Source organism: Phoenix dactylifera, chromosome 2 (assembly GCF_051530095.1).
Source record: "Phoenix dactylifera cultivar Ajwa chromosome 2, Ajwa_hap1_PhDact_Kaust_v1.1, whole genome shotgun sequence".
Classification (NCBI taxonomy): domain Eukaryota; kingdom Viridiplantae; phylum Streptophyta; class Magnoliopsida; order Arecales; family Arecaceae; genus Phoenix; species Phoenix dactylifera.
The window spans coordinates 16,652,934-16,671,940 of record NC_143191.1 but is presented as its reverse complement, the minus strand read 5'-3'; the positions used below and the strand labels follow the sequence as shown (position 1 = coordinate 16,671,940).

The 19,007-nt window shown below is 35.4% G+C and overlaps 1 protein-coding gene across 6 annotated transcripts; it reads right to left on the bottom strand.

The window, feature by feature from the left end:
- Positions 1–198: 198 nt before the first annotated feature.
- Positions 199–18,508, bottom strand: LOC103722285 (uncharacterized). Of its 6 annotated transcripts, none has more exons than XR_015975161.2 (14): positions 18,202–18,481; positions 15,478–15,551; positions 14,018–14,101; positions 13,824–13,904; positions 8,770–8,850; positions 8,541–8,633; positions 5,607–5,786; positions 5,406–5,473; positions 5,264–5,315; positions 4,894–4,947; positions 4,720–4,809; positions 2,912–3,021; positions 860–926; positions 199–550 (listed from the first exon to the last, which is right to left on the bottom strand). XR_015975161.2 is itself a non-coding variant. In XM_088715504.2 (13 exons), the coding sequence occupies exons 1-13, from the start codon at positions 18,338–18,340 to the stop codon at positions 459–461; spliced, it is 1,155 nt and encodes a 384-aa protein (XP_088571630.1). In that variant the 5' UTR covers positions 18,341–18,508; the 3' UTR covers positions 199–458. The 6 variants fall into 6 exon arrangements, 3 of the variants coding, with proteins under 3 accessions (XP_088571630.1, XP_088571631.1, XP_088571632.1); XR_015975160.2 differs by lacking the exon at positions 2,912–3,021 and adding an exon at positions 1,087–1,160; XR_015975162.2 differs by having other exon boundaries at positions 496–550; positions 2,926–3,021.
- Between the last annotated feature and the right edge of the window lie 499 nt (positions 18,509–19,007).

Below are 19,007 nucleotides of genomic sequence, written 5' to 3'. Positions count from 1 at the left end.
AAACCATTTGGGTTGACAATGATAGAATGTTGGAAACAGGTGGGAGTACATTCATATGATATCTTTCCAAGTGCAATACATCCCCCATGTATCCATAATCTAATATAGTTCATCAAAACAGCACAAGGGCCCCTCATCTCTTGTAAAGTGATGGAAAGAAATGAACTGCTCAGACTTCAGAAACCCAAAATGATCATGTAGAAAGGGGGAAACAAAGGGATCACTTCTGCTGTAGATATATTTTCTTTTAAGTAACTTGACAAATACTACTCACAGACATAATGACATTGAAAGGAGTACCAAACTTAACAATGGGGCGTCAGCTTAATCTCAAGGTTTTAGCTTCATTACCCCGATGCCAACTGCTTCTGCACTTTCTGATTGTATCTCATTGAATGATTCAAAATGTCATCCTAAAGGCTGGAATACTAGAATATATCTCCTTAGCCCCTAGTAAATCACCTATGCTTACCGAGCTCCATCTTCTTCTTGATCACCCGATGGCCATGATAGAGAAAAGCATCAACAATTCCAGCTACTGTGAAAACACCTGAATTTTCAATTCTCGACTTCAGATATATCTCCAATTCATTTAATATTTATTTGTCTTTCAAAGAGAAGTTACTTGTCAGCAAATATTATTCCCATAGAAATAGAGATGCATGAAACGAAGTGATTGATTTGTCCTTAACCTTAGTTTACATATTTTAAGATAGAACTGATGCCATTTTCACTCTTCTAGTGGTACAGCATGGTGTGTGTGCAGGTGTTTGTTGTCAGCCTAGCATAAAATCTAGTATCTTGTGGATGATATATCATTGCAAGGGTTTGAAAAAGATGGAAAAGACAGCAATACAACCTCCGATTATAGCGCAGATATTTGTCAAGACATGCAGGAGTGATTTATTTTCTTCAGTAAAAATCACCTGCAACACAAGTAAGAACCAATAATCATGTTACATGAATGTACTGAAATGCTTAATCATATCAAAGTTTGACAAGAGATGGTCTATAAGAGAAAGTTGTTTAAAAGTGGCTAAGAGAATAGAATCTTGTTCACAGTATTGTAATTCTTCTGGTTATTACCAGGAGAGGGCCTTTATGCTATAGGAACCTTGAACAAACTGGCCATCTCGACACATGCTCATCCCACAATGTATCTTTAGGATTGAAAATTGAAGTCAGAACTACAGGTGTTTGACCACAAGAGGAAGAAGAGATGGAGATCGAGAAGGAGAAAGTAAAAAGAGGACATATTGAATGGCAACCACCACTAAAATGATCATTAACTCAAATTTCATGCCAAATCTTAATCGCCCTTCTTTCTGTATTACATGCCTTTTATAGACAGTAAATGTCTCCTCATATCCATTAAGTCAATAAATTACAACTTTCAAAAAGATGAATATAAATAAATACTTCTATAAATTCAAAGAAACACATGCATGAATCATTAGTAAGAAAGCCGAGAAACTCTAAAAGCCAGATTCAGGAACTAAGACAAGTACTTAAGCACCAGCTATTGCTATCTAATTGATACTAGATATTGACATAGATTAAAAGATTGCCTATCCAAAGTGGGTTAACCCAGAATATGGTCCATTGCTCCTATATTGGAGCCTTCTCCTATGTGGAACTCATCCTAGAGTTCTTTGATCATCAATGCTTTTGAATCTCCTTATCTTCGACCAAATAATCTTGCATTTTGCAAGAAGTTGATAGTGCAATAAAATATTGAACAGCCTTCATGTTTTATGGAGAAATACTTATCTCAAAAATGATATTAAATGATTCTTTAGATCCAAACAAAAGTTTTTATCCAAAAATTACTTTTTTGATCATGGTACGCTGTACCGGCCCGAACTAGATAGTACGGGGCATACTGTGCCGGTTTGGTACCGGTACCCGATACGGGTGGCGTACCGACACTCGGTACACAAAAAAAATTTCGTACCATACCGTACTGATATTGTGCTAGTGTGGCACCAGTACAGGGTCTAATACTGAGATAGCGAATTTTGTTCTTGATACTTAGGCACAAAATCCAATTTTGAAAAGCTTGATAGTCCATCATCCTACAAGAATTTTGAACTTCAAGTTTTACTCTTTCTGATTAAACTCTAAAGATATAAAGTTGATAAAACCGACAATTCCAAGGCATAACTAGATCTTCCAACTACACAGGATTTAAGAATTAAGAGGGTTTGCTAAAGTTTAAGGAGAACTAGGAGTATGTGTTGTTACCATATCATCCAAGCCTTCGAATTGAATTTCTAAGTTCAGTCATCTTCTCATTTGATGCTTGATCTTATGTTAGATGAACTTCAGAAGATGATGACCTATCATTTGAAGAAGTTCTAGTTGTCATGATTTAAGATCAAATGGACCTTGGATCCTTCTTCTATACTGCTATTCAAGACAAACATTTGTCATGCTGACAAAATAACGTGTTCTAATGTTAAAGAAATTGATCACACTCATTGTTTTAAAACATAACTTGAGAAAAGAGAGATTTTCTTCAGGAGGACAAGAGATGGTGGTTAAGACATCAAATTAATACTATGATACAAACTGATGCCACAGTCATTGGAGTTTAACCACAAGAGGAAGATATTAAGATACAGGAGAAGAGAGGATGAGGAAAGTATTACGAACCCACCACTAAATTCAAACATACATAAAGTCAAATTTCCTACCAATTCTTCATTATTGCCTTCTTTCCCCACTAAATGCCTCTATGTAGATATTAAATGAGTTTTCACATCCCCTGCATTAATGCATTATTAACTTTTTCCAAAAGCATGTACAGTAAGTACTTTTATGAACTTGAAGAGGCATGTCCATGAACCATAATAAATGAAAACTAAGATAAAAGACAAAATCAAGAACCAAAACATAATTTAAAACTTACCCTTCAGCTATTACCTATCTAATAAATACTATTTGACGAAACTGTTAGCTAAGATTTTGAGTATTGACTATTCCAAAGTGGGCTGATCCAGAATGGTCAGTCCATCAATCCTGCAACAAAGATGGTAGCAGTGGGCGAAAAACAATGGTGTAGCACTAGATAGGCGCATGAGACTAACTACAGATATTTAAAAAAAAACTGCACAAAAATGCACAATTTATTTATCAGTACCAACACTAGGTATGGTACGGAGTTTTTTTGGCATACCGAGTGTTGGTAAGTCACCCACACCGCGTACCAGTATCAAACCGATATGGTACAGTATGCTCCGCACCACCCGGTTCGGGCCGGTACAGCATACCATGAATTCAGCATTTTTCTTGAATATTCAAGAAATGCCTTTCATTTCAAGAGGTATTTTCCACTTTCTATGTGAAATTCTTATATAATGTATTGGGAGAAAGCACTATCCCTGTCTAGGCAAGAATTTTTCTTTATACCAATCATGAACATTTATTCTTAATTCGAGCATTTTATTCTTTTAAACTTCACAAAATAGAGAATGAAAAATCATATAATATTGTTACTCTTCCAATAGATGATCACAAAACTGAAAATGTTCCACACTTACCTATAGATTTGACAGTTAAATGATTCTAAAAGGAAAAATTCACGGATAACATGTCACTTCAGTTTGATTAACCTAAACAAACTTTAGATTTATTAAATGTACGCTAGATTATTGCTCAAAGCATTTGAGAGGCTAGTGGCAAGTTTACCTTCAATCCATAATACCTGCACATTTGGTTGTAAATTAGTAATAGGATCAATTCACAAGATAGTTGACTATACTAGGTTCAATAACTAGTTCAAGACATTATTTACTATTAACTTCCATGTTATTATGCTCCATTTTTTATTTACGATTCTGTTACTCTTTTTCCTAAAGTAAGTTCGTTCACTTAAAAGTTATTATTTCCCAGAAAAATAGGGGAAATTTCTGAAGGCTTTCATTTCAAGTTCACATATGAGCTTGAATACACATACTTTGTCATGTTTATGCACATATATTCTAGTTTATGTTAAATTATGTCTATACCTCAATACGGTAACATCTAACTCAAATGGCCTTCACTATAGGAATATATAGTGCACATGTATTTCAAGTAATAATGGTTAATGCTATACTGTTATTAAAAACAAAGTTCTAGATTTACCAATGAGTTTCCTAAGTTTATCTTCTTCTTTTTTTGGTTCAGTCAGGGTGAGTTCACAGTGCATTACAATGTACACTTCCTAGTCTGTATTTTGTGTCTTTGCATTTATCAGCCCTCCCCAGAGAACAAAAGGTACTTTTTTTCTTTCTTGGTGTTAAAAGCCCACAGGCATGAGGCTGACCAGTATAAGTTATTTAAACCATTGGAAAAAAGCACGTGGAACTATGGCCTATCTTCTTCACTCACCATAATTGATAAGAAGTCATGAAGAAAGTATACCTTGGTTTGTTGCTGCTGTTATTGTTAAAAGCCCGTAGGCATAAGGTCAGCTAATATAAGTTACTTAAACCCAAGATACACCATCTCGATATCGGACGTTGTACTGGTGTCACTCTATTACTGTGTCGGTATGCCCGATACTAGAGCCGATTCGGCATACTGAGTGTCGGTACACTCTCCCATATCATGCACCAGTACCAAACCGGCATCATACAGTACATCATGTACTGTCCGGTTCGGTACAGTATCGTGTACCATGCTTAAAGCTTTGGAAACAAGAACGTGAAACCACGGTTCATCTTCTTCACGCACCTTAATTGGTGAGAAGTCATAAATAAAGTATACTCCTGAAGGGGGCTTAGGATAAACATCTGCATCTCTGAAGTGCTCTGTTACTGAAAACTGCAATAGGACAACAAATTTAAGTATGCATTTCTCTATGTAAACAAGAAGAAAGACGGTACAAGCTTTCAAGGTCTACTTTACCTGGTTTGAGTAAATTTTGCGTCCTCTAATGTCAGTATAGATTGTAGGAACAACCTGAGAAATAGAAAAGTGTAGATTGTGTAATTGCATACAATGCCAAAAAAGAAAGCTTAAAGCATAAACATGTCTATATGTATTACTTCATTCACACACAGATGTATGTATGTGCAAGTATGTGTATATGTTGTATATATAAGGCTACAAAGTACAATTTCTTTCCAAATGATAAAAGCTACTGCTATCGTTTGTACATTGAAATTGCAATGAAGAAAGGAAGATGTTAGCAGAAATAAAGTAAGAATATTGATGACCAAGAATGCAGAGTTGATTGCATATTCTATTAGAGGGAAGAAATCAAATTTCTACTCACTTTGATAAAATATTGATACATCCCAAATGGAGTTTGATGTGTCCACTGTGCTCTGGGTTCATTATAACCAATTGGCTTCCGAAAATATAAATAATTAAATCAAAAGCGGCAACAAAAATGTGAGATAACCTGTAAAACTTACCCATCAAGTGGATTTACAACACCAGGGAACTCTTTCCCAAAGGATAGTTTGTTTATTTTATGGCTTATCTGGTTTTGTCAAAGAGAAGAAGATTTAGCATACTACTCCAGCATAGAGTAACAGATAGTTTACTGAAACTTGTTTGAAAAAAAAAAATCCTGAAACCAGGAATAAGGCATCATACTAGGTCATTCTACTCACATTATAATTTTCTGTTTGAAAGCCTAATAAATTTTGCAGAAAAATGTTAGACTGGTGGAAGCTTTTTCCAGGGGCAAAGTGAAAATTTCCAGCTACTTTATTGACTTCCAGGAGCCCATTCATGTTGCATCCTTCACCTTCTTCATCTTTAATCCTCTGGATGAAGCCCTCTCTCTTGCACTGAATTGATGATTAACATCAAAATGTGAATAAAAAAAAAATCAACATAGAATCAAATAGGGAACAATAAGTTAATGCTTTGGCCAGTTAACTACATAGTCTTCGTGATGATAGATGGGAACAGAACACCAAAGTTACAAGCAAAATATAATTGTAAAATTATAGCATAAGAAAACTCTTCAAGGAAGGGCACAAGTTAAGGGAAATAAAGAAAAGAAGAAGATAGAGAAAGTAGGAATTTAAAGGTCAAAAGCAAGGTCTGCAATCTCGATATATGGTACCATACCAGTACATTATAAGTTTTGTACGGTACGGTACGGTATGCAGCCAATACCAAGACAACTTCCAACCTCTTTTTCTCATTTTTTTATCACGGTACTACCTAAAACTCGGGGGTTATGGGCCAGTGGTGTACGGTATGCACCATGGTATAGGGTGGTACCACTCGCTTCAGACTGGTATAGACAGGTATGGGTCAGTTCAAGTTGGTCTGGCCCCGTCTTGTCCCTGTCTTGGGCTTGTACCAAGACGAAACCCCGTCTTGTCTCTGGTCTGACCCAGTAAAGGTCAAGTATGCCCTGAATCGGGCGGTTCGAAACAAGACGGCAATCATTGGTCAGAAGCAATATAGGTTAATATTTTTACTATATTGTATTTGATCTACAAAAGAATGGGGAGAAAGGAATTCTATGCATTACATAAATAGAACAAGGTAGCTGGAAAGAATTATATGCCTTTTAAGAAAAGGAAAAATCATAAGAAAGAAAAGGGAACATACAGTTATGTGGATTAGATATTGAGGAGAAAGAAGCAGACCATATGGAACAGGCTATCAAGGAATGTAGAAGTTCTAGATAGATAATATGAACATCAAAATTATAAAATTGATGACCGAAAACCAAGAAGGATAGAATTAGGTAAGAATAAGCATTGAAGTTATACGTCAAACCTAGGATAGATGATGCAATCATGATTTTGAAGACTAGGACTGCAAAAGGTTTATCTTCCGGTTCACATCACCAAGTTAGTTGTGGAGCCAATTACTGAGCCAGCTGACTTAAAATTAGAGAGAAAAAGGGGAGGGGCACCCACCCTCTGGGCATCCATACACCCCATTCCACCTCCATTTTCTCTTATCTCTTACAGTCCATAGGCAGGCTGCTAATTTGGAAGGTAATTTGGGATTTTTTTTGTTCAATTAGTTTTTCTTACTTAAGGTTCCATATTTAATAGTTCATAGAAAATTGAAAAGCAACTTAAGAGCATAATCAAAATTAGTTTTTTTTTCTCTTTTCCTCCTGGAGCCTTGTTTGGTAAATGTTCCAAATCTCCTTTCCTCTAAACTTCTCACAGTTCTTTCTCCTCTCTACATCTTTCTTCACTCTCAAACCTGGAGGTAATTTGCAAAGCTTTTACCCATAAATTAATTCAAATCATATTTTAATTAATTCAGCTCTAAAATAAAGAAGTATTAAACTACTTTAGATTATATACTAAAGCTGTGGACTGAAATACTATGGGTATACGCAACAATGATCAGAAAATAATCCACTAATGTGCAGGCCTATCTGTCAAAAGATTAGGAAAAAGGAATAGAGAAAAAAGTATTATTTCGATTGATATTGTGCATAAGGATCTGAAAAGTATTGTTAAAGGAAATAGTCCTTCATACGTATAAACGATAAAGGATAATGACAAAGCAGTAGAGTTGGAATAAGGAGGGGAGGGCCAAAAATAATTTGACTGCAAGGGGCGACAGATTTTGATTGAACTTCCATTGATAAAGGAGATGTAGATTTTGATTGAACTTCCATTGATAAAGGAGATGCCCTTCCATAGGTTCGCATATCACTTCTTGGTCATGACTATGGTTAATCCTCTGTCCTTGAAATAATGGAAACACTCCAGCTTCACAACAAACTATAGTTTGTAGTTTTGTACCTTCCAGCATATACCTTAATGAACTTTCTCAGCTAAAATTATCGGATTAATTGACCAAAGAAGAAAGTAATATTTTATAGACTCAAGAAATTATGGATCATGCTTTATTCCAAGGTAATAAACAAAATTAAACACAAAGATGATGTAAATGGGCATAGAGATGGACCTTAACATATTGCTATATGGTTTTAAGGGTATCAACTGAAGGACACATATACAAAAAGGTGTAAGGCATATAGTATCACAAAACATCACAAAGGTCATTAATGACAAGATCAGTGGTTCGAGCATGAACTATAAATCTTAACTCCATCATGAAGAAAAGAGTCAGACAATATAATAAATTTACAAGTTATTGCAAACCCACCAATATTATAACTTATAACCAAACTGTTAGATTTATGTACCAGTTGGAAAAACTAATGTAAATAACCATATGTACTTATTGCAACCTCCAATTCAACAGAGAGATAGTGTGAGATAGAAAGAGAAGCAAAATAGTGTCTCGCACTACATCAGGACTGCTTATGTTGTCATCAGCATTTATAGATGTATGTATGTCAAAAACAGATTTAAGTTGCTCACTGACGAGAGTTCAGTAAAACGATGCATTCCATTATCAACTACCACTTCACAATATTAACCTCATTATTGATGCTAATTCGTAAAGAAAATAAAAGAGCATAAAGGCTCCAATAAATGACATCAAATCTATGGCCTATTCGACATAATATTGCATTAAGATGAAAAAATTTGACAGTCATCAGGAAGAGACAAGAAGGATGAAGAAATTTGGTCAAAGGTTCTATGGACCTGGTCAATTTGATCCAGATTAGTCAAGCCCCACCCTTTCTTTCGATAAGCTTCACGAACATCTTCACAAGAGTTGCAGCAAGCATCATCTAACTGGAAAAGAAAATGCACTATGACATCTTAGTATGTTTAGACAGCAGACACTCATTAACACCTGCCTCAGAAAAGAAAATTATCGGGTACTGCAGAAAATTATTGGGTACAAGGTTGAATTTGATTGTATACATACCACCTCTGCACCATAGCATGAACCACAATAAGTCTCATTATGATCAAGCCTGCCGCCATGCCGCTGTAATGGCTTTTCAATCTGAAGAAACAAATAGAAACCCACAATTCTTAAAATAATGGCTTCTATTATGATGCAGAAAAAACATATAGGTTATCAAACAAGCAAAATAAACATACAATATTGTGGAAATAAACTCAATATGCTCAAAATTGAGAAAATATCGATTTCCTTTTTTTATCGAAAAGGAGGAGCCAGAGCTCCTCCTATCTTCAATAAGACTATGAAGTGAAGTAAAGAAAGACCCCTCATTGAAGATTGTCAAAATACAACAACCCTCTCACAGCTCTCTTAAGAGTATCCCTTAGCAGAGAAAAATAAGTCAATAATTGGGAAGGCATTATCAGTTCCCATCTTCAAAACAATTCTATAGCTTTAAGGAGAGTCTGCTGGACAGTGGACTCTTTGTTTAGGAATATTTGATTTTTTCTCTCTAGTCATGGTATCCAAAACATAGGAATAAAAATGAAGTAAGAATTTTTGCACATAAGAGCTTACAAAATGATTTTGTAGATATTAAAAGAGTAGGAGATACAATAATATGATAAAATTAGCACTTATGCTCCTCAACATGATCAGTGGAAACATCCGAACCGTCCGGTTCGGGACATACCGAGCCATACCGGCGGCAAACCACAACAGTTCCAGCAACCAAAACAAAAAACCAGCGACGGAGGAGGAGAAAAAGAAAGAAAGAAAGAAAAAGAGAGATAGAGCAGAAAGAGAGGGAGAGGGAGAGAAAGGAGAGGGAGGGAGGGTGGCAGCCGGCCAGCGGAGAGCCCTAGAGGGCCAGAGAGCCGCCCGGAGGGGCTCTACTTTGGGGACCCCTGTTTCGTTCAAAATAGGGTTCGAAACAAGGATCCAGGAGGTGGAGCCCCTCCTCCGCCCCTCTGCCCGGCTCACTGGCCCTCCGCCGGATGTCCACCACGCTCCTTTCTCCCCCTTCTCTCTCTCTCTTCCTCTCTCTGGTTCTCCCTCTCCCCCGCCTCCTCTGCTGTGTTGGTACGAGCCCGGCATGGAACGGCATGGGGGCATACCGACCCATACTGCCGGACAACTAGTTTGGTCCCCGGTTCCGGCACAGCAATCCTTGCTCCTCAAGAAGGATCGGATGATGCAACAAAGCAGCATTTTTTTTGAGGACTAATTCAAGAGATTCGTAGTAGAGAACAGATATTTACCAAAAGAATGTGGATAGACACATAGAAAAAATATAACGTAAGTTTTGAAGGGTGCATGGAAGCTACGATTTTGGAGATAGATATGAAGACAAAAATACTATTTTAGAGTTTGTAATGGCATATAACCTAATATTAGCTAACACTTACTTTAAAAAGGACTCTTACTTGATAACTTTAAAAGTGGCATAAGATTAGTCAAATAGATCTCTTCCTTGCTAGAATGATTGTTCGAGTTCTATAAAAAGATTGTAAAGTTATATTGAGTGAGAGTTTAACCACCCAACATAGATTGGTGGCAGAAAATGGAAGAGGACTAAAAAAACCCAAGAACTAGATGGTGGAATTTGAGAGGAGAAAAATAGATGGCTTTTAAGGATAGAATGTTGAAGAAAGAAAAATAGGATATAGACGGAAAAATCAATATATTGTGGGAAGAGATGGCTAATAATATTAAAGAAAAAAAAGTAGAAACAAATACATTAGAAAAAACAGAGGGAAAATAACCTCCAAAAAGAAAACTTGGTAACGTAATGAGAAAGATCAGTTACCAGTTAAGGCAAAAAAGAGTGCTATAGAAGACTACTTCAATGTGGGAATAGAGAAGTGTGTGAAAGCTATAAGGTAATTAAGAAGCAAATTGAAAAGGCGGTATTAGAAGTTAGATTCAAAGCATATAAAAAGTTATATAACAAGTTAGAAATTAAGGATGGAAAGAAAGATATCTATAAGATTGCAAGACTAAGAGAAAGAAAAACGAAAGATTTCGCTCAGGTTGAATGCATCAAAGATGAAAATCAAAAAGTTTCAATTAAGAAGGACAAGATCAAAGAAACATGGAGGAACTATTTTGATAAGGTAGTTAATCAAAATCATGTAAATGACTTATGATGCCTTACTAGTTTTATTGAGGACAAAATGTTATATATACATGTAGAATTATAGTATAAAGGAGGCTATCAAAAGATGAGAATAGAAAAGGCGATTGGACCTGACAGAATCTCTATTAAGGTTTAGAAATATTTAGATCAAGTAGGCACAACTTGGTTAACTAATTTGTTTAATAAGATTTAAAAGATCACTAAAATGCCTAATGAATAAAAGAAGAGTACTATAATACCAATTTATAAGAATAGAGGTGGCATTCAAAATAGCGCCAATACTGTGATATGAAACTCATGAGCTGAACTATGAAACTCTGAAAGAAGGAAATTGAACACAAATTGAGATGTGATACAAAAATATCATATAATCAATTTGGTTTTATGCCAAGAAGGTCGACTATGGAAGCTATTTTTCTCCTTTGAAGGTTAACAGAAAAGTTTAGAGAAAAGAGAGAGCATCTTCATATAGCTTTTATTAATTTAGAGAAAGTATAGGATAGAATCCCTAGAGAAGTCTTATGGTAGGTATTACGAAAAAAAAGAGTTTCTATTAGATATATTAATGTAATTAAGGACATGTACAATGGAAGGGTTACAAGTGTCAGAATTACTAATAGTAATACTCATGAGTTTCCAATCACAATTGGTTTGCACCAAGATTCTGCTCTAAATTCTTACCTTTCTGCACTAGTTATGGATGAGCTTACTAGGTATATTCAAAACAATACTTCTTGATGCATGCTATTTGCGGATAATTTAGTCTTAATGAATAAAGCTAGTGTTAATTGTAAGTTGGAATGATAGAGGAGTTCATTAGGGTCTAAGGATTTTAGGTTAAGACTAATACGAAATACATGGAATATAGTTTTAGTAAAATTAGAGATAGATGAAAGTGAAGTGAAAATTAAGAGTGATCATTTTTGGTATTTAAGATCAACTATTCATAAGGAATGAGAGATTAAAGAGGATGTTATTTATACGATTAAAGTACGTTGAATAAAATGGAGAAGTGTAACTAGGATATTATATGACTATAGGGTACTTGACAAGTTGTAGAGAAAATTTTATAGGACAATAGCAACATATATTCATAGATATTGTGAATTTATTAAATTAGTACGTCATAGAATCAATCTGTGTCCAACAAGTCATTCATGAAGTGGTATATATAGAGAGTCATGTAATCATATTTCAAATCATAGCCCATCGTGCATTCAACCATGAGAGCCACATATTCAGTTCTCAGAAAATCAAAAGGTCAATGACACGTGCATATTTGATAATTGCAAATCAAAGTGCAGAAAAGCAAGTTATTCTTGTAAAAATATATTGTCCTAAGCTAGTTTCTTATAAGTGAAAAAACATGTTTTGCAGCCGGTGTGATGCCATAGCACCCAAGGATCATTTCCAGTTATTCCATTTACATGTGCAAACCATTCAACCATGAATTTTTTAATCTGGTATTACACCTTTGAATACACCCTTTCCAGTTATAGTATAAACTCAGACTCTGTTAGATACAGCTTGACATCAGTCAATAATAATATACTAGGGACATAGGAACTGAAATTTTAAATTATGTACAAAGCATCTTAAAAGTCAAATTAATTTAAAGACTGAATAGTTCATATTGACATCATCAACAAAAGCAATCTCTTGACTTAAAAAAAAAAATAAAAGGATAATTTTAGGGGAAAAACAAATTTGAAAAAAAAAGAGCAAAACCTTAGGAAAGAATATAATTAAGAAGATTTGTATTTAGAATAACAAAAGATATAATTACCATTGAAGGTCTGGCTATATGAAATTGACAAGCATTCTGCAAACTGTTTCATATTTCACAATGGTGCATGTTTAAGTTTTCTGGTTAAAAACAGTAAGTTAGACACAAAAGAAGGGTGTCCCAGAGCACGAAGCTGCCACCACTGCAGAGTGTAAACGAGACAATTAAAACAAAAATGAGTTACAAATAAAAAGAGAGGGAAGTTAAGAAGGATAAATATAGGGACTTGTGTTTGTATGTAACGAACAGAATACAATGAACTTCTAAAGCCTACCATATGCCACTAAAGAATACAAAGTATATGGAACTTAAAAAATCACAGAAGGCAACAAACCAGCCCAAGACACAATTTTCCTTTGATGCTATCAACATAAAACCACTCTCATAGAAGTCTCCCGATAATTCATTTTTTGGAATTTTTCCCATATCAATAGCCCTGAAGGAACCAAGCCTTTCCTCAGCAATACAGAAACTGCTTTGGACAATTTTCCTGTTTTATGCTAAAGGGGATTGCAGTTTTTCTTTAATAGATGTCAATAATGGGTTTGTTAGAATGTTCTCTATTTTCCAATATCCCAGTAAATGCTCCAACACTTACATATGAATGATGTTCTCCTATCATGACTTTAGACACCCTTGTCGGTTGGATGGATGGGAAATAACCCTAACCCGTACTATTAGAAATCTTGCACCATTTTAGCAGTTACTATTCCTTGGGATGGTTCTAGCAATGAGAACTTTGAAAAGGACTGCAGCAGCTGCTTGGAATGTTCGTTGCTTCCTAGAAAGCATGCAACACATTCACTAATTTTAAGTTAGTTTCATAAACGTCTGGCATCTTATTAACAAAACTACGATTCAAAGCTTCAGATAGCAGAAGTTCAGAATTCTCATCATGACAAGTTCCTCAAGAAATCCGATGTATCGAGGAAGCAGTAATAGCCAAAGTTGCATGGGAAGACTGAAGATAGATGAACAAAGAATATAACGACAAAGCCTACATAGCACATACACATCACGTAGGAGGGCCAACCGAGCGAAGCTCTTTCTTTTTTTTGGCCGGGCCGTGAAGTGAAATTGTATCGTATGCTAGTTAGAGAGGTTGGCGAACTACTACAAATAAATGCCAAAATATTTTGCAAAACATACCTTGGGTGCGCCAACGCCATCCTGTCTCGATTCAATTACATTACCAAGATGATCAATCCTTTTCTTTATTATGTCATGTCTCTATAAGAAAAATAGACATTTTAGATTAAAAAAAATATGTAGCATACAGACAATCTGCAAGATTAACTTGCTAGGATATTTTGTCCAAGAAAAAGCAACCTGCATGTACGTACTATATCATAATGACGCTCTCCACTGATATCCATGGTATCAACACTAAGAAGTGAACAAGCAAGGGATGGGAATGTAACATCAAACTGCAAAGCAACCAGTATGTGCCATTAAATTGTGATAATGAAATTAGAAAATATAATGTATCTTCTAAGATTTTTAATAAAACTATATCATGTTTGAGGAAATGCACTCTTCAACTTAATGTTAGTGTAATGCGCTATTATCCTTTAAAGAGAAAAAAGGCATAAATCCCCAAAGCCAAAGAAGAAGAATTTAAGTATGATATGATCAAATCAAGAAATCTGAACCTTGTCCAACTATATGTAGACAAAACAACCTTTCCAACCATAAAATCAGAGATACAACAAGTCAAAGTCTGAAATCTAGGTAATACAGATACTTCAAATCACGTGTTGTGTTCATATCAGATATGTATTAAGATACCACTACTCGTTGGTTGCTTTTGCTATATTTATCCAATATTTTTTCAGATACACTCGAGATAGCTCCTGGATGCCTCTAAGAACGAGGATGTAACAACTCAGGACCTAATGCAAAAAAAGGCTAGCCATAAGGTATTATTTGGATTTCTTGGCCTTGTATTAATACCCAAGATCTACTCAGTGCATAGCCTATGAAGAATTAAACACATGCCCACACAGTCCCCACATATTAAGCCCCAACATCCTTGCTAGGCTAAGAGTCCAAATCTATTCAAATTCCAATCACGATCAGCACATAGTCTACCCAAATAGACCCGTGCTATAATATCGCCTAGTACACATGAACCATCGGCTAGGTCTGCTCTCATACCATTTGCAACAATTTAGGACCTCATCCAAAAAGACTAAGCCGGAAGGTACTAGTTTGGATTCTTTAGTCCTATCTAAGTATAGAATATCTAACCGGTGCATAGCCAATGTAGGACTAAACACATGTCTACAAGGGCCTTTACAGAAGAGAAGGGGCTTTTTCTTTCTTTTCTTTTCTTATGAATGTTAACCTTTAGTGATGAATGATTAATTATGGAGTTTGTGATGTTGATATTCATGTATAGAGTATGAGCTATGGTCTACGAATTTTAATAATGACTAGATGTGAGTTCATAGAAGTTTCTGCTAATATACAGAGTATAAACTATGTCGGCCTACTATGCTTTACGGATTTCTAGATATACATATATAGAGAGACACACATATATAATACATATATTTATTGTTGTTATACTATTTTTTTCAAAACGTATTGTATTTGCATATCCATATAATGTCATATCCATATCATGTATCCATATCCATGCTTCCTCGTCTAAAACATAACTAGCAATTCCAAACTTGAGCAAATGTTTAACAGAAAACAATCTGCCACAACAAACAAAACATACAAAGAGCAACGAACTCTAAGAACAGGAGGTGGATGAAAAAGAAAAAGTGAAAAGATATAAGGGTCAAATACTAACATTGATATGTAGTCTTTCACCTCTTGAAGTATCTACTGTCAGCTTAGTCTCGGTAGCAGCATAAAGATATAATCCTGCATGCATGTATAAATGGACATGCCATCAAAATGTTGCATATGCTCTAAATATCTGCCAACACCTAATAGCAAATTATTCTTTTGATGTAACTGCAAAGTGATTAATCTAGAAAATTAACATGATAATAACTGCAGATGGTCAATACATAATGTACAAGTTCTTCCTGAGGAGCAAGTCATACAATGATATCATAATGTGATGGATCCATTAGGATAGAGCAAATATATGCATTTACTTGACTCACCCTCACATACAGTACACAATACAGTACAGGAGTGTATTTACATATACATCAAAACTACATCTAGCCACTGATTGTAATCACAGATCTCACGACCATAAGTCTACAATAAGAGTTTGGATTTATTAGATGGGCCATTAGGTTTCTTATATATTTATGTAGTCAAGTGTTGCATATATTGGTGAAATTCAAATAGAATGACTTGCATGGGTGGCCAGCAAACTTGGTGAACTCTCACCATGAGTGGAAGTCTAATGGAAGAAGAATAAGGGGCTGGTCATGTTCGAGACCTTAGTAGCAACCAGAAACTTGAGAGCTTCCTTCCTCAAGTAGTAACTTATGAAAATATACATATATATATATATATAAGGGTGACAAAATTGCTTGAGAAACCAATGACCAATTTGCAATGTTTCAGTTGGCATAACTAAATCCCCCATGCAGTAATATTTTTTTCTTTTTTTAGAAAGTTTTGGTGGACATTAGAAATTTAGCGTTCTACTCTAGGAACTCAAGGTTTGTAAAGTTTTACTTTTTAAATTATATTATGCTTTTTATTTATGGACCCACATAGACTTTAAAAGCCATCAGTCCGAGCTATAACCTAGACGCCTGCACTCTTTTAAGTGGAAGCCTCTCTTTTCTGCCCTGGTTTTTACTGTCAATCTCAATATGTTGGGCTGTATTGGTTAGTCGTGAAACCCATTATTGAAAATAGGAAATATATAGTCAAAAAGACTATTTTAGTTGCCTCTGCTTTGTTGAATTGCTTTAAAAATGGCCCCATTGTTCGAGCACTTGCTGTAAATAAAAAAGGCCACAATATGAAGAGAACCACCACAGTGTGAAGGGAAACATAAATCTTCAACCTGCCATAGTTCATACAATGATGGATGGTGGGACAGCAGTTGATAACTGATAATACAATTCACTGTTCCAAACAAGGTTAGTTTGAATCCACTTCCTTCAGTGGTTGCTCAATATCAAAAATGATATTGTGACACAAGCAACAGGGAGGTCATCGAATTACAAAAGTCCCATTTAAGTGTTAGATAGGACCATTAGTTGATTAGAAAATCAGCATAAAATATACAAGAGTTACAAGTAGTTGCACCATGATGCAAGTAAACACAATATATGCAGAAAAATAAACATCCTTCTCTTTGTTTTTATTTTTCATTCTCAGTGACTGAGCTAGGATTCAAGCTTCGCTGAAGAAGGAAATCTCAATTCAACGGATGAAGAATACATTATGGACAGAGTGCTAGACATATGTATGCCATGAAAATATAATCATTGTAAAGGCACTTTCTATCTCCCTGTCTATCTCTAATAAAGAGGGTCCTCCAATGCTTCAATAACTTGTTATCCAGTTATCAACAATTCAATGTAAACCTTGTCTAGAAGTGATACTTACAATGAGATCATGGTTCTTGAAGTAGACTTTGTAAGAAAAAATATAAAATATATAAATAAATCTATCTCATCCTATCAGCTTAAGTTTTTAGGACAAGTGGTGATTTCAACATAGTATCAGAGCAGAGGTCCTGAGTTCGAACCCTGTCTCTGCACTCTTTAACTTCATTATTAAATAATTTCACATGTTGGGCTCGCCCATTAAAAGAAAAGTCCGGCCTACATGTGAGGAAGAGTGTAAGAAAATATAATATATATATATATATAAATCTACCTCATCCTATTAGCTTAAGCTTTTAGGACAAGTAGTGATTTCAACAGACTTAACTTGGTAATAAGCAATTTAATCACTAAGATCAAACAAAGAAATAGATTGAATGAAACACCAAATAAATAAACAAATAAAAGGAAGAATACAACTTGGTCTTTGGCTTGTGCAACAAAGGCTTGGTATCGCTTGATACCTAGTCTGCTAGTGAGAGTTATACTATTCATCTCATATTTTGTGCTACAGTCTTTTAGTTGGTTTTCTTTTGGCAGACTTTTAGTTGGCATTGCCGTGTCTCTGCAGTTCTTTTTTGCCATGAAAGCATACATTAGAAGTTATTATACTCTTTTACCTGGCATTGCCAATTTTATCCCAAAATCCAAGACAAACCAAAACACAATCAGCGACAAGCAAGGATAGAATAAACCACTAAATTCAGCGAGAAAAGGAAATCATATAACACTCCATCTATCAGCCTCAAAGAAATCCAAAAATTTTACAGCCCAAAGATTCACTACCCTCTCCACATTTCCAGTTAAACCGTTAGCCTCAAAAAACATACAATCCTAAAATCGTAAACACTAAATAAAACTAAAAATCCAATCTTCCAAAATGCAACAGTTTATTTCAACCTTCCGTCCAATCACCAAACAAACAAACACAAGGAAATTGAAGCACACTAAGCAACATACACGAAACCAAAGAAAATGGGGGAACTCACTGATCTCGGATAAGAACAATAAGAGCATAATAATGGACGAGACGATAGTGATGAGGCCTCCCGACAGGCTCCGGCTGTAAAAATCCTCGTTGATCTTGGGATACGCGTCCAGATTCCTGAGCCTGTTCAAGATCTCCATCCCGAGACCAAGAATCTCCAATATAAACACTAGAATCGGAGCCCTACAACTCGCAAGTTTTCTTAACGAAATCTAGGGTTTTTTCCTCCTCGGCCAAGGATCCAAAAGCTATAAGCGAACCGAGGGGGACTCTGCTTGCTTTGAGGATCGTTTTGTAATTTTACGTGTGACGGGCGTTTCTGACAGAAGTTATTTTGACTTTCGAGCTAGGTGCGGACTGCGGAGACGAGAACGGCAGTTGACGGGTTCAATTTGAATGACTGAAATACCCTCACATTAGGACACTTATTGGGCAAGCTCGATGCCAGCAAAGGGCACCGATTTGGTTATGCGTTATGGGTAATTTTGTCATACAGGTATCAGAGGAAGAACCGGATTACGGTGACAGATGCCTCCGTTAAGACGGCTTCGGACATTAATCCGTATTTACTGTTATTTATTCATTACCAAATTATGTTGAGGAAAAAAAATCTAATAAATTGATTAATCTGATTCCCACTCTTGCAAAACCGATAACTCAATGGATCTTTTATGCAAAATCTATATTTATTATCAAAACAAGCTTTTTAACTTTCTTAAACAAGTATTTGTATTAATAAGTTTCAAAATCAGTGCTTGCAGGTTTCTGAAATATTGGGTGAGATTTTAAAGATTCATATATTTTTTC

Coding starts and splice junctions, on each gene's coding strand:
- LOC103722285 (XM_088715504.2), bottom strand. CDS start 18,340: ATGGAGATCTTGAACAGGCTCAGGAATCTGGACGCGTATCCCAAGATC. Junction 15,552..18,201: donor ATTGTTCTTATCCGAGATCA/GTGAGTTCCCCC, acceptor ACATGCATGCAG/GATTATATCTTTATGCTGCT. Junction 5,787..8,540: donor ATCTGGATCAAATTGACCAG/GTCCATAGAACC, acceptor TCATCAATTCAG/TGCAAGAGAGAGGGCTTCAT.